At 33.1% G+C, this 25,116-nt stretch overlaps 1 protein-coding gene across 4 annotated transcripts in view; it reads right to left on the bottom strand.

Annotated features, from left to right (window-relative positions):
* LOC132696234 (5'-AMP-activated protein kinase subunit gamma-2) overlaps positions 1-25,116 on the bottom strand; it is a 111,834-nt gene that overhangs the window by 68,648 nt on the left and 18,070 nt on the right. For all 4 annotated transcript variants that reach the window (XM_060660955.1, XM_060660954.1, XM_060660956.1 and 1 more), the window contains one exon: positions 15,913-15,931. In XM_060660955.1, the coding sequence (XP_060516938.1) occupies positions 15,913-15,931 (19 nt within the window). The remainder of the gene's footprint in view (positions 1-15,912; positions 15,932-25,116) is intronic.

The following is a 25,116-nucleotide window of genomic DNA, read 5'->3' as shown; positions in this document are numbered from 1 at the left end:
TTACCCAAAAAGATTGCAATTTCATGTTGGGAGAGTCAGACTGTCACCAGACCCAGAGAAATTCTTAACAATTGACCTTCCGTGATAATTGACCTTTATATAAGTTCGAGTCTCAAATAAAAGGTGCCAATGCTGTCAAAAATTGTTTATTATATTTATATCTTTCAGTAGTGTAATAAACACCTTCAAATTTTCGTTTGGAAAGTGAAAAGAAAGAGTATTTTTAATTTTTTACACCCCAAACTCTGATATATCGTAAGAAAAATTAAATTAGGGACAAAATAATTTTTATTTGTACACAAAAAGTTAATTTGTGCTAATTTTTATGGTGTAAATAAAAAAAAAAGAAAGGTGTGCAGCAAGTTTGACATGGATATCTCAACAATTTTTTTAGAAATTTAAGAAAAAAAAACTGCAGTTCTGGACGCAGAATCGTCGTAATATATGTGCGCCCATTCAGACACCATTTTTGTTTTTTAATTTATAATGGAGATTACTTCAAAAATTGTCATTAAACCTATAATTCTAGAGACAACGGAAGCGAATTTATAACATACGCAATCATAAATTGCCGAAATTATCGATATCGGATAAAATATGGTTCTATAAAAATGTAGATTACATATACTCAAAATGCTTCATAACAGTAACATTCCTCAAAATCGTATCCAAGAGTTTTTTTTAAATGTAAATACGTTCTGAAAACTACAACGTTCTATAAACACTTCTATTTCTATTTTATAAGCTTATAGTATTTTCTGTCAAGATAGATACCGAGAATACCTAATTCTAAAAATGCTTTTTGCCTGTCTGTCAATTTTTTGCGCAAAATATGGTTTCGTAGCCACATATTTCTATAATTAAGTTAAAAATTTTACAGTTTCTATAGTACCAGCCAAAGACAAAAGAAAACGGAGTGTACTTAAATTTATCGAACATCTTTCTAATTAGAAAGAGTACTGAAACGAGTTTTCCGTCAAAACCAATAGATGCGAGATTCATTCGGTCATTCGATTAACTTGGGCAAACCAGCGCGGCTGTTATCGCTTTTCCCCTGGAGAAATTCCTGGTTTTCATCTGATTTAATTACAACAAAATCAAAAAACGACCATAAGGTCACATAAAAATTATTTTTGACCGGAGAATGTTTTACGATCGACATTGCTTCACCTACAAATGTTCGGCGGTGCTGCAGGCAGTGGAATTGAGAGTCAATAAAAAAATTATTAGTCGTGATAACAGCAGCAATTTTCGCCGATGTATTGTAGACACTAACCAATGAGGTATGGTTTGTTCATAGATATAAGAAAGTGACCAATTGCTTTTGAATGGGATTATCCAAGGGTGGTCATTAACATACAATGCAACAAGATTATTACCTAAAGTTTCGGAATTTAAATTCAGGTAAAATTGTGCTCCGTAATAGAAAATTATTTTATACCTGTGATTAATATTCTTTGGTTTGGTGTACTATTTAATTTAAGTTTATTAGTAATCATTCTTATTTCGTGTGTAATACAGCGTGTGTTGAATCGTGTGCGAATTATGCAAAATATGTGGGAGTCTAGTGTATCTCAGGAGATGCTCCCGCCCAAATGTAGAAAACACTATTCTATTGATACTAAGGAAGTTATAAACAATGTTTATTTGACTGTCATTGAACGTGGTGCCAGCAAGCAAGCATCTTTAGAAGAAACGGCCACATTGACGAAAATTCCAACAAAATTGTGGATAGTCCCATTTCAGCGAGAAAAAAAAGCGATGCTGACATTTTCTCGAGTATAGATGAAAGTGATCAAGATATAATACGGCGTAAAATTTGCTAGTTATATGAGGAACAAAGCGTGCCTACATTAGATATCTTAATTACGAGGCTTGAAAAAGATGAAACCGGTGTTAAATGTGGCAGAACTACTTTATGGAAGTGTATTCAACACATGGGTTTTAGATTTAAAAAAATTGACAAAGGGCAAGTTTTAATGGAATCTTTTAGAATTCGGAAATGGAGACTGGAATATCTGGAAAAAATTAGGATTTACAGAGAACAACAAAGGCCAATTATTTATTTGGATGAAACCTGGTTCGACACTTATGATACCCCGGAAAAGGGTTGGGTTGACTCAACTGATAAGTGTAAAACAAACGCGCCATCAAAAAGAGGTAAAAGAATAACTATTTTGCATACTGGCTCTAAAGATTCCAAATGGACTTTCTCTGTCTGCGAAAAATATTAAAGATTCTCCTCTGAATTACCCTGAAGGCACCACCGCTGATTTATTTGAAAGTTGGTTTAAAAACAAACTAGTTACAAACATTCCTCCTAATAGGGTAATTGTAATGGACAATGCAAGTTACCACAGTAGACAGTTGACTAAAACCCCTTCCTCATGTGACACAAACAACAATCCAAAACTACATGTATAATAACGGCATTTATTTTCACGAAGATACCAAAAAGCAATTAATTGAGGTTCTACAAAGCTTGAACCTACAAAAGGAATACGTCTGTGATAATTATGCAAAAAATCTAAGGAATACAGTTAAAATCCCATTGAACATGTTTGGCACCAACTGAAATCTGCCATTCGTCGTAGTAATGTTTTTCACTGTGTTAACTCCAATGTGCTCAAACTTATAGAAACCGAAGTTTTAACATCCCTCCACAAAGTGAAGCAAATTCTGTAAAACATATAGCAAAACTAGAACAATCGTATATCCACATTGCAAATAATATAGAACAAATAATAATTAGAACAGGCGATGATAGGGATAGTGATACGAATACGATATGAATAATTTTAAGTAATTTAACTAGGTAATAAAAATAATTTGTAATTTTATTTTAGATTTAATCATAAATACATACATAAATACATAAATATTGTTTAGCATCTTTCCTAACAAAACCCCAAATAATTAAATTCTAAGCAAAGTACGGACCTGTTCGGCCATATTTCGTTCGTACAGCTTGCCCGGGTCTTTCCTTACTTCGTATCTTTCTTTTATCTATGAACAGACTTTACTTGCTGGAGACAGTAAAAGCGTTGTTGAGACATTAGAGGTATTCTTAGGCCATTTTTGCAACAAGTGGGGCATTAGCAGTTGAAATTAAAGAGCTGTTATAAAACACGAATATATTTTTCGGTGAGAGTTAGGTGTATACAGTTTTAACGAATTTAATTATTTTGCAATATAAAAATCTACCTCCAGTTTGAATGAAATAAACAATGCTCGGGAAACTTTTTTTCGGTATTATCCACATCTGAGATAGTTTCGATACAATAAATTATACAATTTTCTAAAAGCGAATTGTGTCCTACAACTAGACTTTTTTTGTTAACGTAAAACTCCCGAGGAAAAATCCTGTGTGAAGCTTTATTAGCCCACAATCAGGAATTTCATTTTTTTAATAAAATTTTTATCAAACATAAAATAAAATATAAATAGAACTTCGCACAGAATTACGCAGTTCGAAAAATTTTGAACGCCTTAAAAAATACGGATTAATCTCAAAATTAGGTCGTAATATATGATCCAAGCTTTAGTAAGTAAGCCACATATCTTACTGATTACTGATCCTAAAATTTGTTCACACTTCAACCTTGCTCTTACGATTTAAATATTCCCCAAGAATGGGTTAAATATTCTGTATTCTTCTAAAAATTTTTATATGTGCCCATGAAGAATACAATTTTATAAAAATAGAATCAGACGTTAAAATGTACTGAAAAAATGTCTACTATTTCTAGCGACAAAAAAATAGATTTTTTTATACAAAATTTGTCCATCGTTTCAAATCTATGACGATTTCAAAAATTTGCGTGAAAGTTTACTCACTCTGTAAAATTGTAAGTTATACAAATTTTCTTTTGATTTACAATTTTTTCTGATAAAAATCTACTATATTGATAATAATAGGTAAATGTGAGAAGGTTAAGTATTTTTTAAATTCAACCAAATTTCAATTGCTGAGTAAATGTACCCATATTAACGGCCCAATAATAATCGAGTCTTAAAGTTGTTGTTCAATTATATTCCACAGGTAGATAAAATAAACTCGCATAACAAAAATTACAACCTACAAAAACATAGGTGAAAAATATTGATCTATGTCACGATTTGGTTTTAATTGTGAATTTTAAATATGAATAGTACTTCAGCATTTTATCTTATCACAACAACAAACAACATATTTGCATATAGTGAGGTAAATACGAAAGTAAATAGCAATAGCCAAACGAATTTTTAATATTGCAGAGCAATATAATTTCGTAAATTGAATGGTTATTTTATGTGAAAGTAATTTGATGTAATAGTTTTGACATATAGTAATACTATTTTACCTAGAGTTTCACGTATCCCGAATAAATTTCATTAGACACTGATCAACATATTTTTAGGAAAATATAACATGTTATTATGGGAACCAAATGGAATGGTTTACATTACCAATAATTGATTTTTAATTTAAAATCTACTTTTAAGTATACATCGCTTACTTCAAACCAGTCCTAGTAACAAACCCAGAAGCGACTTAGTATTCCCAAAATTCTACAATTCTAAATTTTGAATTTTAATTTAATTAATAGTCATTGATAGTCAGATTACAAGAACCATATAGGTTTTTGATGTTATTGCACTTGTCTTGTTGGACAAATTTTTGGTGATTCTCAAGCACACATTAAAAAAAAATAAGATGCTTCTATAGTACGTTACAATGATTTATTCATATACTATAATTATGCAAATTATAGGACTCTTCAAAAGGCAAGAGAGTCGTCAATAAAGCACTGTTTATATAGCAAATTTGCTCCAAAAATATATTTCCTTAATTAGTTGATATTTTGGAAAGCTGGCAACGTAGACTTTGTCCCTCGTTTGCTGAAATCTAACTAGGCACGAAAACCGATATCCCAACGCCCATTTACCTGTCATAGGGGCGACCTAAAACACTGTCGCAAAAATACCTGCAACCGTTACACTATTTTCCTTCAGTTACTTCACACTTTTATTTGTTTTCATTTTCAGTTTGTAAACAGTTAACGGACAGCCGACTATTTATATTTAATAGAAAAAGCTGACGCGATGTATGCAAGAAAACAAAACAATTATTTATCACATTTCTCCATCCAAATAAAAGTTTACATTTTTTTAGGTTTAGTGACCGGAATGGTAGCTAGCGCGGTACCTACTGGGGTTGTAGAAATTCTTCAACATGAATTTGTTCTTAATAAACCAACAAAAATGTTAAGTTTTTTGTTCACCCGTAAATTTAATTTGTGCAAAGCTGGCAACGTTTATCAGAGTTTACTTAATTTCTTCTTATCTGCGATTGCTGTCAGTCAAAACTCGCCTTCAGGATAGTCTATGCTTTTTGTTATGCGATAATTTAATGTTTCCCTATTTTATTAAAACAGACAATTATGATAGCCTTTGCAATTGCGAGTACGTGACAAATATTTGAAAGCATAGTTTGCTATTTGACAAGGAAAGTATGATTCTTCAACCCGCATCTTTATGGAAGAACAGTTCATATTTTATAGTTGATGAGAGGCCAAAGGTTGTATAAGGCGAAATGAACGAAAACCTATCTATGCTCCAATTTGCTTTTGCAGAAGAGTCTGCCCGCAAGACGTGTACAAATTCGCAACCCGACGTAATCTACATACGATAACCTATATATACGTACAGTTCGTTGTCCTATTCCTATCGAACGTTTGAAACGAAAGTCTACCGCAATCACTCCCATTCAGAACACTGCACACGATCGGCCGGACGCAATCCGATATCGCTACAACCAATAATACACCCGAACATGTGAATTCGAAAAACCGGAATAGCTAGGGAACCGATGATACCCCGATAAACACCAATGTCGAATTTTTTTTTTTTAAGATAAGGAAACAACAGTTGCCGCGAGACAAACTGAAACCAGTTAGGTAAACAATAAATCCGAAATACCTAACGACCACGTGGCGCACTCGGACGACCGCGAACCCAAATAAAAATACACCAACAACGTTAATCTTACTCGAGCGTATACAGAGTAGTGGTGTTCAGTTTCGATGGAAACGATAGCAACAACGCGGTACGTGCTAGACACTCGCCGTCGTCGCCGTCACTGCTTGCTCGTGGTGCCGGTGTCGCCTGAACTATATACGATTCCTCTCTGTCGTTTTTAAACGCACGCCGATAAAGTCGCCACAAATTGCAATTATAAAAAAAAGACAGTCGATTAAAACCGGTGAAGCGGTTAATTTTATAATAAAAGAGTTTCAAAAAGCACGAGTGTTTGTTTATCTTAAGTCACAACAAAGAGATCGACGCTTCTAACACCGTCGACGTCGTATCAGCCCGATAGCACAGCGCCGAGTGGCTGTCCCTGCAACCAGTATTTTCATTTAAGGCCTTTTGGGCTCCGTTGTATTCTAAACGCGACGTTGTCGCATCTCTCGAGTCGGCTTCCCTTTTTGACGCGAAGAGAAAGTGAAGAAAAAAATCTCTAGAAAATTTCAGTCGGAAATTGTTTAAAATGGTTATTATCCTTATTTCTTGTATAATCGATAACGTCGGGGTTAAATTTCCTTTAGAGTAGATGTAGAGAATCTAGGACCCGCAAAACCCGTAAAATTGGTACGCCCCAAACGAAATGCTCCTAAATTTCACCACCAACCTGCATTTCGCGCCATTTTCTTTATAAACAGCGATCTCTATACACCTAACTCATTTTTTCCTGAAAATTGAACGGCATATTTTGACAAATTGAAAACTTCTTACTGCGGCGATGTTGAACGCCTGAAGGTCCTATTCGTTGAAAGTGAATTTTGATATGAGCACATGAGCATATTGAATTGCTCTTCACGACATTTTTTACGGCAGCTTCAGAAGCGTCTGTATTATCGGCATACGCGAAATCTCTTAACATCTAGGTGGCTGTATGGCAACTATAAAAATGTATCAAGCAAACTAAGGGCCAATGATATTACGTGATATAAATTCTATTGGCTATAGCATATAGAACTTAGCATGTTGATAAATCACGTGAAATTTTTGGTCGTTGTGTTTTCCAATTTTTTACTTGTGGTATTGCAGCGCTTTAGATACGTCTAGACCGCTCCTCCCTTAAAATAATTGTGAAACTATCAATTTATGCTCTTGATCACCAGAACTGACCAGAACTCTAATAAAACTAACTTGAAGCAAAATTAACAAAATGTAGTAGAATTTCGATCAATAAAGATACAATATTACATTTGAAGAGCTTAACGTAAAGATAGTGGAGGATAGACGCTCATAGTGGAGTCACGTTATCAGTGTTTTAGTATCATATCAAATGCGGAATCAAAATGACAAATCTGATGGGGTGGCTTTTGCGCTAAACTCAAATTGAGTGTCTTGTTACTGCCCCCAATAAATGACAGGTTATTGTGAATTTTTCAAAGAAATTTTCACAGGCTACTCACACATCTTCTGGATACCTCCTGCGTTGGTTGTTGATTGATTGAATTCGCTGACGTTTCGCCAATCATCCTGTTGGCTTCTTCAGAACTTAACTGAAATAGTTTCAGTTCTGAAGAAGCCAGCAGTTAACTTTAACAAAAAATGATCATCAGCTATGTCTAAACCGATTTTTTTTACTCAAAACTATACGATTTCTTCTGAAATTTTTGTTCGCATCTTGATTATCTTGAAGTCTTTTGGAATATTTCCAAATATACCTACGCCGGCGAACTGAAAAATATTTTTGGCAACTTATACAATAACAATTAAAGAAACGTGTAATTCATATTCAATAATAAATAGCAGAGAATAATGCGACAAATGGTACGCAACTTATAACCAACTAAAATAGACGCCCGGGGATAACTAAAATAGTGTTTGAAAGTGAAACAGCGCGCAAATTTGACAACATCGCGCACTGCCCGCGCACACTACTCCGCGTCCCTGCATTCACAGCATCGCCCATTGGGAAGGGTCAGTGGGGCAACGTGTAGTGTCCTTGAGAAGTTTTTGAATTGTATTCGGATAGAGCGCAGAGTCCCGCAGTGCAAACGGAAAGCGAATTAGAGCCTAGTAAAACACGGTGCTGGTGCGCATTTAGACGAAGCCCCTTCTTGTTATCGAATGTAATGTTCTGAGCAATGTCAAATTATAATAAGCCCACATAAATCCTATTATTTGAAGGTCACGCGTCTCTATAAGAAAGTTGACAAGTAAGGTCGGAAACACCACAACTAATCATATCATTGCAGCTGACGATTTTATATTCCAGGACAGGGGGGATTGGGGCGGTTGAGTTGACGGAGCAGATTTAAATTTTAGCATCAAAAAAACAACTAATCAAACCTATTATTAAAATGATAACTATTCCAAATGTAAAGTATATTACCTGATGTATTTAAAAATTGTATGTAATCATACAATTATTTTCATTACATTAATTACAATTACAATTACATTAAAACAGCAAAAACCAATGTTCCCCAGTAAAATACAGTTTTCGCAATTTTCAAATTTTTGAAATCACATTTCACATTTGCAACCAATTAAGATGTTATTTTGGTGATTAAATCTCGGGAAAACCAACAACCCGGACCACTACCACCATGCTAATTTAGAGAGTTTTTACTCTTAGTAACAATTAACAGGCATAAAAAAGGAATGTTCAATTTGCCATTTTATAAAGAAAGGTGGGTCTCATCAAAACTCGTTCACAGAAAATAAGACCCGTTCTAATCCACCAACTGCTCGGGTGCAACACTGAAAACAAAGGCCCGTGTGACCTTGAATCCCCCTATCGCACACGGACACGAATGTGTTCCACATCATTTTCGTTTTGAACGATACTAACTAAGCACCAGGCTGTTTCGGTTTTGTTTCGTATAATCGGGAATCTATTAAAACGAAAACTTTCTGGGAAAACGAATTCATCTGGCAAAGACTGACGGCAAGAGTTTTAATTTTCATTGCCAACTCGTGGGGCATCGAGGTGTTGATGATAATATATTCTCTTTTCATTTAACGTTGCAAATAAACGCGGAGCCCACAATTAATTAATACCCGGAACGGGTACAACCGCGAAACGCTTGTTCCCGATCTCCGTCGCAATAGCGCGTCCTTCCTTTCTTGATCAAAAAAGGGATGAAAAGCACACGTGTCTTTAATTATGCACAACCCACGTTATTAGCGTCAAAACAACAACGTTTCGCAGAAAACTGAGTTTTAAATTAAATTAAACGACGGCTCGGTCGGAAGGAAATGTAAAAATGTTAAGCAACTTTTGCAGACTAACTTTTTATCATAATTTAGCATTAAGTAATTACTTTTTGCATATTCTCATGTCTGTCTCTGTCCGTGGCTGCAATTTGGCAACCACAAGTGAGTCGTTCTGGGTGCGAATGTTCATGAAACAGGCAAGAGAATTCCGACGAAAAATACAAGGAATAGTTTTAAAGATTTCTCAACTCCCTAAAAATAGCAACAACGCATGGAACGAGATTGAATGTTATATACACCGACGGAGCCGGAAATTAAGTGAGAAGGCGCGAAAAGTTACTGTACCTTACAAGGCCAATAGATATAACTAATTGCTCTTACAACAAAACTCACTTTTTAAAACAAAAGAACAAACATCAATAGGACCCACTTTGGTAATTCCAATTTACTTACCAAAAGTTTTCGCGATAAAAGTTCGACAACAAAACGAATTACAGGTGTTGCCCTTCGAGATTTCGTCCGTTCCCAACTTGTTTACAAAAATTACACGCCGTGTTCTAAAAATTTCGAGATGTTGCTCGTCTTTTTTAATTTGAAAACTTTTACGGCGCAGAAATACATCTAAAAGACTATATCCGGTAGCGATGATCAAAAATTTCATAAAAAAATAAATAAATTAGAAATAAAGCATGCTTAATTTTCAATAGTTCACCATTCGAAAATCGTGGAAGTAGCGAAAAATCTGCCTACGCATCTTATCGAAATATACAAGTGTATGCCATTTTCTTCGCCACAGAGTAATGAGTGACAATATAAATAGACGTAAGATCTGTTCAATTACATGCCATGGCAAACGCGAAAAGGATATAGAGTGTTCAAACTGAAACTTTCAAAACGGGTATAAAATTCAAAATTACTGAACCAGTGTTTTTGAAAGCGAACAATCCAAATATGAACTAGCCTAGGCGCAGCTTTCACACTTAACGACAAATTATTTTGTTTATAATTTTTCAAATGGTAACGTTAAGACTGTTGTGTTCGACTTCATATTGAAGAAAAAAAATAACTGGCTGTGTTTAACAGGCATTCTATACAAAAGTTACATCACTTAATAATCAAACATAAATCATCAAAGAAAAACGTTGGTTAAAAGTGATAAATCAGCAATCAGAAAACAAATTATTTCGAATAAAACGGAATATTAAATTTTTTATCGCAAGTGGTCAAGGACGCATGCGATCAGATCTTAAAAATAATTTTAGTTTACTTAACTTTGCTTCAAAATATGATACGGGTTATTAAAAATCTACTTAAATACTAACGTCCAGTATACAAAAGACTATTTAATATTTAAAAAAATACCTGATAACGATGATATTTCGCAAAAATCGAATAAGAGAAACAAGAAAGGAATTGGGAAATTGAAATTATATATCGTAATAACACAGGTATATATATCAATATAAAAGTAGTCAAATGTTAAACACAAACCAACAGTTTGCAAAATAATTGGTTTCCATTTTTATAGAATATCGTTAGGCGCTCTGTATAATGTTAGTACTATTTTCATGTTCTGAAACGGTTGCAATATTATTATTACCATTATTAAATTATTTTACAATTTCTTTTAACGCGTGCGTTCAATTGGTTATACGTTCAATCTGTGAGATTTCGTAGTATTGAATAAAGCTAGCGTGTTACGGCTTTCATTAGCATCGCCTTTTTGTGAAGTGAAAGCTGGAACAAACAGAAACGTCTTTTTTTTTCATTTCGAAAATTTTGAACTTTTAGACACTCTTTGTAGTTCGGTTATGCGAAACAGTAAAAACCACGTCGGATTCGGTTTTCCTCTAGAACTCAACAAATCTTTATTTTGTTTTGACCTATTTAAATATATACAGTGTGTCCAATACAAGCGTAGGAGAATATGGGGATATTGGAAATCATAGGAGATATAAGTTCGTTTAAATTACGAAAGTTCTTTTTTTTTATTTTATTTTAATAAATATTTTAATTGTGATGTGATGCACTTATCATGTTAGGGTCACAATAGCAAAAGTTGATCCGTGATCGCTCTCGACAGAATTGATGCGCCGCAGGCGGCATTGATATTTTCGTAGTATTTTTATATAAAATAAAACTATTTTCCGCGCATGCCTCTGCATTTCACATACTAACCCCCACATTGTACCATTTTCTTTCTAAACAGCGAATTCCGCACACTCGACTCGTTTTCTCAGAACATTTAACGAGATCTAGGCATATTTTAAGAAAATACGAAATAGAAAGAAAAAAATAAGAAAATGCCGCATACAAACGTATTGGCAATCTGGCAGCGGCCATGTTGGTTGTTGAATGGCGCCAGGTCATGTTGGATGAACCTTCTCAATTTTTTTTCATAGTTGCTTTATAAGTTCCTCTTTTATCGACATATCTCTAGTAGCTATAAGGAAAAAAAAGTTTTGACGGTCCAGTGATCGCATACACTAATATTAAATTTATTGCTTATTCCAAATCGAAATTCTCGAATCGAATCGAATCGAATATCGAATATTCTTCTTAAAAAAATATTTCCTTAATGTATTAATTCCATGATTATGTTTGTCGTATTTTGGGCCCTACTTACTAAAATAGAAAACCCAACTTTTTATATTTTCTCGAATTTCTCAGAAACAATTCACGCTACAATCATTTTGCGGTCAGATTTAAGTTTCTCATAAAATTCTTTAAAACTTGCCTAATTTAACAAACCCTGTATCTCCTGTGATTTCCTTCATCCCCATACTATCCCATTGGAATACATACAAACCTTAAATATCTAAGCCACTGGATCTTAAGAAAAAAATACAGAGCAGTTTTCACATTTTCGACAAGTTGACGCATACCCGAACTAAAAACTAAAAACTCAAAATCTTCAAAACTACCCTCTATCTAAAAATAAAAGATAGCTAAAAAATTTCTGTTTGTGGCAGCTTTCATTTTATAAAAAAAAAAACAGCCTTGGGCGACGAAACGCCACACTGCCAAATCAAAACATATAAATTGCGGTTTTCATCACTCAACCATATTAATTTTGGAAATTTAAAACTAAATACACGTGTATAAATTATTTTTGGCAACCTTCATTCCCTAGATTTTATGCTAACATCTTCACGTGTTTATATTTATCTAACAACTGAATTTATGAATAAATTTGTTGGTGACTTATTTTCAATATTTCAAAATTATGCTAAATTATCCCGCATAAAGTTATTATAGTCGTCAGTATGTTTTTGCATAAATTCTACATAAATAAGTGGCCTTTCTTTCAGTTACGCGTATGCAATTTGCAACGCTGTCTTTCAAACACAAATTATAGTAATGCATTAAAGCACCCAACGGCCTACGGATCAATTTTACCTCGTTGATACAATAACATCAACATCGTTGTTAAGCAGTCAATGAAAATAAATTCCTTTCAACAATTGAAAAATTACTGACGAGATTCGAAAAATACCAATCAATACACTATTTGAAATAAAACTATGTATTGTCTGTCTCAATCTTCATCGTGCTGGCTTCTGCCTGCAATTATGGAAGTTACCTGCCGACGGCAATGAAACTCGAGGTCCGGTAAGCAATAAAGGACTGAACAATAGGGGGGACTCTCAAAGGTTTTAGTAATAATATATATATTTTTTAATTATTTAGGTGAGTATAATCTTATTAAATTACAATAAGAAAAAACAACATAGCTAGGAATATATATACATAACTACGTTTTTATTCTAAATGTCTAAATCTAAGTCATTGCGATTAATTATATTAGGATTTATGTTGTTTTGCATAGAAATGTAAGAGTCTTCAATTTTTCCGGCCCACAATTGGTATGTTATTAATTACATTTTTTATCAAATTTATGACACTGGGACTTAAATCAGGAGTAACATTTTCTGCTCTGACCTTTCATTTTACTTGATTCCACAAATGCTTTATGGAGTTAAACATGCAATAATATGGATGAAAGCGTAAAAAATGCCCAACCTGTTCAGTCAAATTATCGCATACATATTGCTTGTTAATTGCATATGAATTTTGGACTTCCAAGAGTTCACTTTTTTGTAAATGAATTGAAAATAAATACCACTTTCTAACAAATATTTTTGAAAGATTGGTTTGAAACCAATTTTAAAAAAGTTCGGCACTTGTATTCTCATAATAATCCAAATTAGAATCCTTAATTTTTTTTTTCTACTCCCGTCTGTAAAATACCTAATTACTCACGGATCTAGCGTGCGGGAAGGGTCACTTCACCACGTCAGTTTCGTTTCCCACGGATCCGAGCCACTTAGGACATTTCCGGGATTTTACCGCACAGATTTGGGAGCAATCGGATGGTTTCGGGGATATTTCCTACGCTTTGAATTTTGACTTTTGTCAATTCTGACAGTCATGCCAGTGATTGTATTTGTCTTGTTTTGCGAAAATATACCCAAAAACTAACGGCCGTAGAAAAAGTATAGTATGCAACACGTTCGGTAAACTTTTTAACTCACTCGTTTATTAAAAACCCGATCCGCTCGTGTCAAAAAAACTCGTGAGTCAAATGCCGTTTACCGCACTTGTGGCATAATATAGTATTGTAGACAATAAGACGAGCAGATTCGGACAAATCCGTCTTCTGACCCACCGTGTATTATGGTGATGCCGTTCCTTTTATTTGAAGGTGCTTTCGTCTAACAATTTTGAGTGGAATCAATCCATACTTTGGATACAGTGTCTTGTGTGTCATCAAGGTAAATAATGGATCTGTTGTCTAATCTATATCTTATAATTTCTTGAAGGTAATTAAATCTAGAAGTGCGCAATCTGTCAGCGCATTTTGTCTATTTTGCGGTATTTAAATTCCATTTTATAACAACTCTATGGAGGCTCGCACGGCTTACATTTATATTGGTTTCATCTACTTTTAGCATCTTTTTCACTTCATCCAAGGTAGGAACAACTTCGTATTGCTAAACACAAAATATTTTCCTTCTTATTAACTCCTGATCACTTTTGTATATACGGTGAGTTTGCTCCTTTTCTTCAATTCTTCATTATTAATAATATCTCTTATCGACGATATTGCCGATTTTCTAAGTAAACAGGTTTCTTTTAAAGCTTCTTGCTCTACTGATTAAAGTTTCATACACGATTTCGACGCGACATTCTCATATTCTCGTAAAATAAGTTTTTCAAAACGCACAGTAAAACCGATTATTCAGCACCGATATAAATGGTCAACATTCGAGAAATATATCAGAAAGAAAGAAATATACCTGGCCCATGCCTGCCTTGTCACTCAAGTAAGAATAAATTTTTTGTTGTACTTGAAAACTAAACATGTGTGTCCTATTCACGTATGAAAATTTGAATTAATCTACGGGTGTTCCGTTAAAAAAAAAAAAAACATGTCAAAATTTGACATTATCCTAAAATGTTTTAATTATTCACGAAAAAATTGGGAGGTCCACAAAAAAAAACATGAAACTTATTTTTTTACATTTATGGTGCTATGGGTAGATCGACTGATTGATTATTCAGCTTTCACCGTACATGGTAAGCAAGGAATAATTGATTACCACAATCTATACATCTCATAAATAAAAATACGTTTCCACTTATATCGTATTATCAATTTCTATGATCGAAACTACATAATATTTAAATCCAAGATTAGCTATTGCGTCTCGGTTATTATAAAAATAGAATGTCTACGTGCAGGACAAGCCTCCATTTGAAGCATGCGCGTTTTAACGAGCACTGTTGTCACATTTTGAATATATTGTTGGACTTAAGTTACCGGAAAAATATGGAACGCGTATGGAAAACATGTAAACACAGATATACGTATTGCTTATGAAATTACTTTCCCTTTTCATTGTTAGGTTTTCTGCGGCATATATAATCGTAATACTTTGAATTTTAAATTACTTATTACTGGGCCCTCAACGTTTTCATTACTTAGATTCATCATGTCCGGCACTTTGTTACGGTAAATTGTAACAATTTTGTTGTGTATAAGTAACGAATTACCAGAACTGGCAAAGGGTGTTAAAATTTCTTAGCTCCTTCGTTACACTGCAAAATTTGATAGTACATTTGGCAACACCCGAAGCGTCGTCAGTTGCATCGATTGGTTAAAGCAACGTGTGTAAACATAAACCTCGACAGGAAAGAGAAAAAGTGAGCTTTTGGCTATTAACCCCGTAGAAATTGATTGGCTGGAGTCATGCATCTCGGGTCAAGGTCATTATTGCTTGTCAGATGGTTGTATTCAGACACAAACTTTCACAAGAATTTTACAAAACGAAAACAGGCATGCAGTATTGACTACTAATAAAATACTTGATGATATAACTAATACAAAACAGGAAGTTATGGCCAGTTGCAAAATTATTGCATAAAAAGCATATTCTGGCTTGGAATTGTATATTATAGTATTAAACGTTAAATGCATTCTTAGCAGAAAGAAGACAAACCCAAGCGAATTCCATTTGTATTATCGCTAGCCATAATAACGCGCGGGAAACTAGTCCTGCCATCTATTGCTCAGGAGCGGTATTAAGATTTAACCAAAACAGTTTTCTTTTTAATTATTATACCTTACTACTTAATTATTATACCTTAATACCTTATGAAGATAGAGTTTTGACAAAAAAAATAAACACTTACCTAAATGTTGGTTCGCTTTCTGCAACAGAAAGAAATAGTATTATTCACCCTTAAACAAAAAAACAAGCTATTTGAAAGTGAAGATTGTTAACAAATGTTATATATAAAACCACTTGTTTCCAAGAAAATAATTTGATAAGGGTTGGTGGTTACACATCAAACGAAACGTTGAGGTATATTTCAAATAAATGCAATGGAAGTCCAGACAAGTAGTTTTAATAACTCGTAGCCTACCAAGGCACAAAAATTTAACATATAAATATCAGTTTAAAGAATTGCACACAAAATAGGCATGTTTAAGAAGGGCATTGGGAACAATATATAATAATTTGCGCGTAATTCAGTAACTATTCGTCAGAGAATAATGTCATATATATTTTGTTAGACACGGATTATTGTATGTGCCATAAACATGTTTTTTGTTTGAAAAACGTTTGCACCATTGGATAAACGACAGGAAAATTCGTTCTACTAAAAATTAAGTACTTAAGCATTTTTAATTTGTAATCTAGGGTCACCTTGTCTATACAACTATCATTACAAAAACCGCTTTGTTTCGAAAGTGTGTTTCAATCAAAATTAGTGTCAAGATACAGTTTTTTTTTTTGCTCAATATAACAAAAACAATTTTTCGCGAATACAGTGTCCTCCGTTAGGTTAGCTACATAATATGGGATATTTTTTTTGTCCAGGGATAGCAAAATTTATCGCTCGTATTATTTTACTTTTATACTATCACTGTCAGGTCGAATTTTTCCAATTTGCCGTCATGATATGGCAACGTGACTGACATCAACGGTTATCGAGCAGCAGGGGCATGTAGCGAAAGATGCGTTCACATGGGTTGCAATGGATTAATGTTTAGGGGATTCGAGATTTCTCAATCACCTTCGAATCGATTTTAATATTGATAGACGAAAATAGATTTTCAAAATCTCATTATCTCATACATAGAGGAAATCAAAATTTCCCAAGCTGTTTCCGTTAAAATGAGATTATATATATATATATATATATATATATATATATATATATATATATATATATATATATATATATATATATATATATATATATATATATATATATATATATATAAAGCGAAAAAATGGAAGAATGCGTAATAAAGGGAGATTGGACAGTTATCATTATATTATCAGTTTTATCTGTAACCGAATTAACAAATTATTATTAATCCCAAACTAACAAACAAAAGCTCATTTTATCGATTACACTTTTAAAACTCAAACGCTGACAATATATGCCAGCGTTATATCTCATTCTATCTCACTAAGCCTTTCAGAAACTCAACTAATACAATAATGTTGTAGTGTTGTGAATTACCTGCAACTTACGCGTACACAAAAAAAAAGAGCAACATACCGTTTCCAAATTATTATTATTGAGGTAATAATTGGCAGTAAAACTTCTCAGCCCTGATGCCTCCAAGCTCCTGGGGTCCAAGGAATTGCTTCTAGGTTTAACAAACGGCAAATCATCTCGTCGCTTATTCTTGCTCCAACGTAAATATTGGGACATCTCTAATTATCAATTACACACGCGTCACGCGTAACAGTCCCTTAGTCTCATTTAAATAGTATTTCTTAATTTATCGGTGATTGCATTTAACTTAAAAAAAATAGGACCGCCTATGAATAATATGGAGCACTAAGTAAAGCACATCGTAAATCACAACAGATTTGTAAACAAAAGCGATCAATCAAGTTTTTGTTACGCACCAATATTATCTACAGAAGCGCACGGTTGTATCTTTCCTTGCCAGTACCTATCTAACTGCCTTACCAGCAATGCCCCAATTCCGAGGCAAAGATAATGTTTTTCAAAACAGTTTTATGTCACCGCGTCACGTGGTAAATATCAGGCCGTGTAAAAATTAATAATTCATTGAAAGGCGCCTTCAGATAATGGAAAAAAATCCAGAATAATGCAAGGTCTTTAACCTAGAAACGACCTGGTAGTTTAATCCTACGTCGAGCCGAATTAAAATAAAATGCGTATCGCGATTTCCGTTTGCATGAGCCGCCCTATATGAAAAGAAAAATCGAAATCGCATACCACCAATATGTAAATAAGCCGTTTAAAAAAGAAAAAACCAACCAGCAGCCACGCACAGGGTAAATTGAAAGTACTGTAGGCCTTATATTTAATTTAAGAATTCATTTTTTTAAGTTTAGTAATACGTATTCCACGTCCACGCCATAAAAATAGTGATGGTAGATGAGCAAAAAATTTTATAAGTTAAAATGGTCAAAAAAGCAAAGTTTTTTTATAGTTCAGAATGTCAGAAAATTCATTTGGTTGGCTATTACGTAAATTACAAATTCAGGAGAAATACGATTACAGAAAATATATTTTTAAAATGATCGTTACGAATGGGCCTTAAGATGTCAGCTTTCCCGATTTAGGAGCTATCGGATATTTTTGGTAGAATTTAGCTACGCACTGATATTTTTTTGAAATTTGTCAGTTCCGGAGGTGACGTCACTATGTAAATATATTTGTGTTGTTGATATGTTGATAAACTTCTTTAGACACTCGTTTGTTAAATAGTCGCTCCGGTAACGTGTCATTTAAGAAACTTGTCGAATAGACTTATTTCTAAATTTTGACTTAATCTGTCGCCTTGGTGAGCAACAACACCACTTTTCACGCTTAGGAAAATAAGCGCCAAAAATACCAACTGCATCAACACTGTAATCAAAATGTCTCCTTGTTTAATTAGATATTATAACGATAGGTAGACGTACATTTAATGAGAAAATAATACGACTACACGTGAAAATTCATTTTAATTGTCTGTTAACCAGACCAAACACACATGGAAACCCTGTTAGTCATTCGAACAAATATAATAAAAGAAACGGTTAACCAATCAACCCAAATTGCCTTCAAACCTATTACCAATTACAAATTACGTTTTTTGCTTTCGACTACGTTTTGCATTCGATATAGCAGATCCCAATAAAATTTACAACCCGCAGCTATGGAGTACAAATTCAAACGAATAATGCTTTTTTCTATTTCTAATTTCTAAAATTATAAATTTGCAATTAAAATGAAACAAAACAATGAAAAATGATATTCCATACTTGGCCTGACCATGTGCTGAATATAACGTTTTGAAACCAAATTTCATTATTATGCATTCATTTTTATCAGTCGGCAGATGTTCTAAAACTTTGTTAGGAAATTCATTAATTTACTTTGCATAACCCCAAGCAATGAATTTCAAACTAAATTTTACAGACATTGTCTGATTAGTTTGAATAGTTTAAATAGACAAGAAGCTGCATTCTTCATTACACATTTATTACTATAATTATTGTTATTAAGAAACTTATCGAAAGAACATATTATTTTTGAATTACATTACGAATATGCAAAACTTTATTCCTATTATATCTTCACAGTAATTATAAGTATTGAAGTCTAAAAATATTTTGTTTATACATATGTATCAAATGAAACGTAATAATTTCGCATATTGTTTTGAAACTATAGCTGCGGCGTATTTTAAATATAAAGTAGCCTTGGGTAAGGTATATTTTTTCCAAAATTTGTTTTACAATAGATAAAATCCAAAATGTTTATGTAAACTATGGATCACAGCAGTTCATATATTAATATTTATCGATGTAATAACACACATCTGCATTATTTACATCAGTAATTTCAATTAGGGTTGGTATTTTCGGAAAAACTTTATTTCCGATTTACCATTTTTATTGAATCGAGATATATAAACTTCCGCAAATCGGAAAGTATCTGCCAATTGCAAAAATGAAACGGGGTTTCTACAGCCTACCATAAAACTTGGATAAGTACCAATTTATTTTCTGTGACCGAGTTGCTGTATTAAATATAAAGAAAAATTAATGGGCATTAATTTATTACATGGAGATGTAAAAGGGCAATTTTCTTGGACTATATAATAAAAGAGTGGTTTTAATGGCTTTTAATTCCGAGTTTTGAAAATTTTTATAAAATTTTAAACAGAAAAGTTTAGGGACATTTTCTTTAGATCGCAGGCAGATAAAAATAGAGAAAAACAGTAATGATAAGTGCGCTTAAACTTTTTGCTCATCATTTCCGAGCACCCTGTATAATTCCGCTTTAACGGAAACTTCTGTTTCATTATAAAATAAGCTCGAAATATATCACCGCGAATTTGACCGAAAAAAATTATCAATTGTTTAAACGCGAGACGTCATACAATTATTTATTTATGGTATATTTATAATTGCGCACACGTGATTTTTGATCTATTGTTTTGCAGGAAAAGCAAACACTTCTTTTGTGAAAACGATACTGGTAAATGAGTTCTGTTTTATTTTTTGTTATTTGTGTCCTCTACACCAAATGCTCAATCAGGCAGAAGCTTAAAATAACTTCTATAGCAGAAGCTATAGTTTCTGCATGCACGCCCATGGGTAAACAATCGCCACATGTCATAAACGTAAAATATTTTAGGAATCTATTAAATTCGATGAAATTGCTTCAGCACAAATAGGTAAACAGAAAATCAATAAAGATCAATCAAAATACATCTTAAATCACCTATATATTTGAATGGAAATTTTAAAAGCGAATTATTTCATGCAAAAAACTACTATAAAATAATAACATGACAAAAATAAATTTTCAAAGCTGACGTTTAGTAGTATTTATGACTATGATGAGACTATAAATCAGCAGATAATAATTCGGGACAATATATCAACGGAATGAGTGGAAAGTTACGGGATTTACGAAACTAGCGCGTTTTAAAAACTTAATTTTGCATTAAAATTTTTGACATTGTGAGAATATTGTCAGGTCAAAATGGTCACCGTGTCGACCTCCACAAAACATATTTTATGGTGATATCTAAAATGACAACGTAAAAAATAAACGCAACATCATTTTACACGCAAAAATACTTGTGGTTCCAAATTATATACCGGGTGTCCCAGTAATGGCAACGATGAACGGTATTGGGCAAAAGGATCGTCCTAGAAATTTATCGGCCAAGAGAAAATGCTAGAAATTATTTTCAAATTTCTGAAATGGTCGTCAAGGGGTCTACTTGCCATTTCGATTTTTAGAACCAGGTTTCTGCAAATTTTCTAAGATAGTACAGGGACTACTGTTTGAAAGCTGAGAGTTATTTTTTTTGTCTATAACTCGCTAAAGACTTAACGCAGTTGAAGTCGTTGAAGAGGGACATATTGGCAAAAAAATATATTTTCTAAAAAAAAGCAAGGATTTACATGTAATATCTTTATCCTACAGTTAAACATTAATTAAAGAACTTGAGACTAAAAACTAAAAAAAAATTGAATTTTGGACTTTATTGAAATAAAATGTTGTTATTGATCTTTATTACTTTTTTTCGAAGGGCCCCAAATTGGTTGAAAACTGACATCCCTATCCGTTCTCAAATATTTAGTATTATCACCATTCTTTTCATTTAATTCAGGTTAACTAACCAAGACTAATTTTATTTACTATTGACGGCTTTAAGTAGTAAAATGTACAAAATTACAAAAATGCAAAAATAGTTACTCTTCAGTAATTGATAAGTTTTGATTCCCTGACTAAACTTAATTTTTATCGAAAACGTAAATCATAAATGAATTTAAACCCGGCCAGGATATCAAAACGTAATAATAATTTCCAAGTACTGCAAAAAACGTAATAAAAATAAATAACAAAATTTTACTTTATTTTCAAATATCATTTAGCTTAAGTAATAAATTTAATTAATAACAACCCGTAAAGTGAAAACTATTTTTTTTTTCATATTTTTTTATTTATATTTTGCGTTAAGATAAAGATATTGGGATGCCATTTTCACTGGGTTGTTAGGCCCTTATTTGGCTGTCGAATGGAATAAAAAAAGTCCTTCGTCAAATCAATTTTTTTCTCAGATTTTTTCTGCGAATATTTTAGAAAATGTCAGCAAGGTAAGAACCAATCCCACTCACATAGCACAATAGTCCAGAAAAGGACTTTTTAACGACTCCAAGTTTGTTACAATGAGTTAAGCCTCTTTGGAGTTATCGATATTTATTTATATTGAAATTAATAAAACGCATTTTAATCACGAGTTTAATTTGGCGGAGCTAGTACTTAATAAAAGAGTGACTGAAGAAGTTTATCAATGTTTCTGGGTACATTTTTGCAAAACAATATGAAATACATTCATGTAATGTGACTTGGCAAATGTCAAAATACCATACCAGAAATATCCGAAGTGGCTCGCGATTGTGGGTAACGAAGCTAAAATGATACTTTCCATGCGCCTGAACTGTGCATAATTTTTTTTAGAGTAGGGAATAGAAAAAAAATATTTTTCCCATCATGTCACTCAGGTATAATATAATATGAGGAAGAATTTGATATGCATACGCACAAAATGCAAAATATATACAGCATCCAAGTAACATAAAATAGCATCATCTAAATTTTTTTGTCTTCATTCGCCATTTTTTTCATCATTATTAATGGAAAATTCTACAAGAAATGTTTAAACATTCCTAAGCATGAACAAGAAAAGACGATGCAGTCATTAGTTATATAAGTAATTTTGGTGACCTTGTCAAAAATACCGTACACATTAACTATTGACGTTCGTTTAGTATTTAATGGTAGTAACTGTTACAAAAACCTGCGGACGAATTAATTGTTATTGTTTTATATTTAAAAATAGTTGCTACTGTTTAGATTATTATTGAGTAAGGAAAAGTACCTACCTATACCATTAGAACACCATAAACGCTTCCTCTATGCGTTTGTGAAAAATTACCGTAATTATTGTAATGATGCGTTAAGAATTGCTGATTAATTTATTCTAGATTGCATATTGCGTACAGAACGAAAATTTTCGTTTGCTCCTTCTACAAAGTGTAACTAAAACACAGTTGTGAAAGGGTAATTACCCAAGCTGCCCACATAATCAATTAAATACATTTTGCTACGGCCTGGAAATGGCAGCAAATATTAAATATCTCAAAAAAGGCAACCTTTAGCTATAGACACATTAAATTTTTCGCGAGACTGCTTCATTCAAAATAAGCAACATGAAGTTTGGGCGTATTTTGGTGGTCATCTCCCTAAACTGACGTAAATGGAAGAACGCGCTATTCGCTTGGAATTACTGAGTAATTATTCTGATATTTGCTGTTCGTTATTCTGTTTATTATTACATAATTTCTGCGCATTGATTCTGCTTCTGAAGTGATGTCCAACGATTGGCCAAACAACAACAATATTACACAAGAATTAAACATTTTCTCGCGGTAGGTGGTAGTTAATATGGCCAAATACACTCGCATATACCCAATATATTTTTAAAATTGTTTTCCCTTCTGATAGACGAACAAGATTCCTCAAAACCCAAAACAAATTACTTGCGTAACACGAGTACTTGAGGGATAATATTCGCGCGTCACAATTACAAAAAAACTGCTTTTTCCCAAAATATTGGCACGTCATAACGTGATTGATCGAATACGCATTGTCATTTGCCGATACGCATTTAATGTGTCAGCAGACTTATGTTACACAAGAGATAACACGGTTAAATCAAAGTAAATACAAAAATTATTATATAAAAAATACTTCTTAGTCGGTACCGACGCGGTGCTATTTTCAACGCCCGGATAGACTTGCGTTTGCCACTGAACAACTCACACAGATCACAAATTCGTCACATATCCAGCGCGAAAAATCGCGAATTTTTCGTTAATTTCGGCGGTTCCGATTTCGATAGACCGGCAGCGTTTAATCATACATTATGTATCTTTCGATTCACTCCATCGGGCCTGATAATAAACTAAATGAATTTGTTGTAAACAACGTTACCGGCGCTGTTGCCGACGGCACCGCGTTATCTCCCACCGCAACGTCGTACATTTCGGATGCATTAGGGAAAACAGCTGACCATCTACTATTTTTTTTTCAACGCCCCTCCTAGGCAATTGCCACTAAACTGCCTGATGCACTTGAATTAAAGTTGTTTAACGTAACACACCAGTAATGACTCGTAATTTGGTCTATGTCCTGTTTTTTTTTCTTTGAACCGCAACATCGTGGACGGGAAGATACTACAGCGATCAAGGTGAAAGCAACACTAATTATGATTTATTCCGTTGGCCACGGAATTTCTTGCAATTTCAGTTTTAGGAGCCGCAGAATTTTATTTTCAGTGAAAAAGTGACGTTGCGTGAGAAAAATCGTTATAAGCTCAAAAACAAGAAGGATGGCGAAAATCTTCCAGATACAGACACTACTTTCTTTTTATGCTTTGCAAATACCCTTTTTAAATTTTAAACCTAAAATTAGTTTGAAAAAACTTTTGTCTTAGACGCATTTTACTAAAGAGCAAGAAAATATCGAACTTGTGCTGTCAATAAAATACTAAAACTAGATTATATTACTAAACTACTACTAAAAATAACCATTTTTCTAGAGAGTCTCTAAGCTAAATCCCTTTAAACCAGAACACTGATAACATCTAATGATTTTGTAATCTTTTTCCAATGGTGTTTTTTTACGTACAACATAACTTTATACAATTTGTTAAAATAAAATAATATTGACCTTTCCAAACAATTAGCTTCGTCGCAAAAGTAACCTTTATCTTTCAAGTACCCACATTTCATTATCTAGGTCAAATATTAACAAAACCGTAACATAATAACAAATTAACAATTATTCTCAAACTGTCACAGGCGCAAGCAGTTACGTAACCGAAAGTAAAATATGGCCTTATTATAAAATTTTCAATTTTGAAGTTCACAGTTTCTAAGAACAAGTAGCGCAAACCGACTGGATATATCATATCCTTGAATGCTAATGGGAACGAGAACATGCATTGCTGAAAGCAAATGGTGCTTTAATATACAAATTGCCACAAAACAAACGAATAAATATTACGTGTAATAAACAACATAATCCATTAGACAATTTGGTTTTCATATCTGATTATCCAATTTTCATGAATGAATAAAATACCTTACTTAAATAATTGGAACCACGATAAGTTACATCCTTCGGTAACATAGAATGAAGAGTTTTTCAAACTTTGAACACACTACTTTATTTAATTATGAAGACTGAAAATTTAATGATTAATTTATCTTCCTAGCGCATTCGCCGAAATATCTGATCGATAGTAAATATGGTTATAACACCTATAGA

Source organism: Cylas formicarius, unplaced genomic scaffold (assembly GCF_029955315.1).
Source record: "Cylas formicarius isolate icCylForm1 unplaced genomic scaffold, icCylForm1.1 PGA_scaffold_1__22_contigs__length_36826433, whole genome shotgun sequence".
In the NCBI taxonomy this organism is placed as follows: Eukaryota; Metazoa; Arthropoda; class Insecta; order Coleoptera; family Brentidae; genus Cylas; species Cylas formicarius.
The sequence above is the reverse complement of the archived record's forward strand: the minus strand, read 5'-3'. Positions and strand labels throughout refer to the sequence as shown.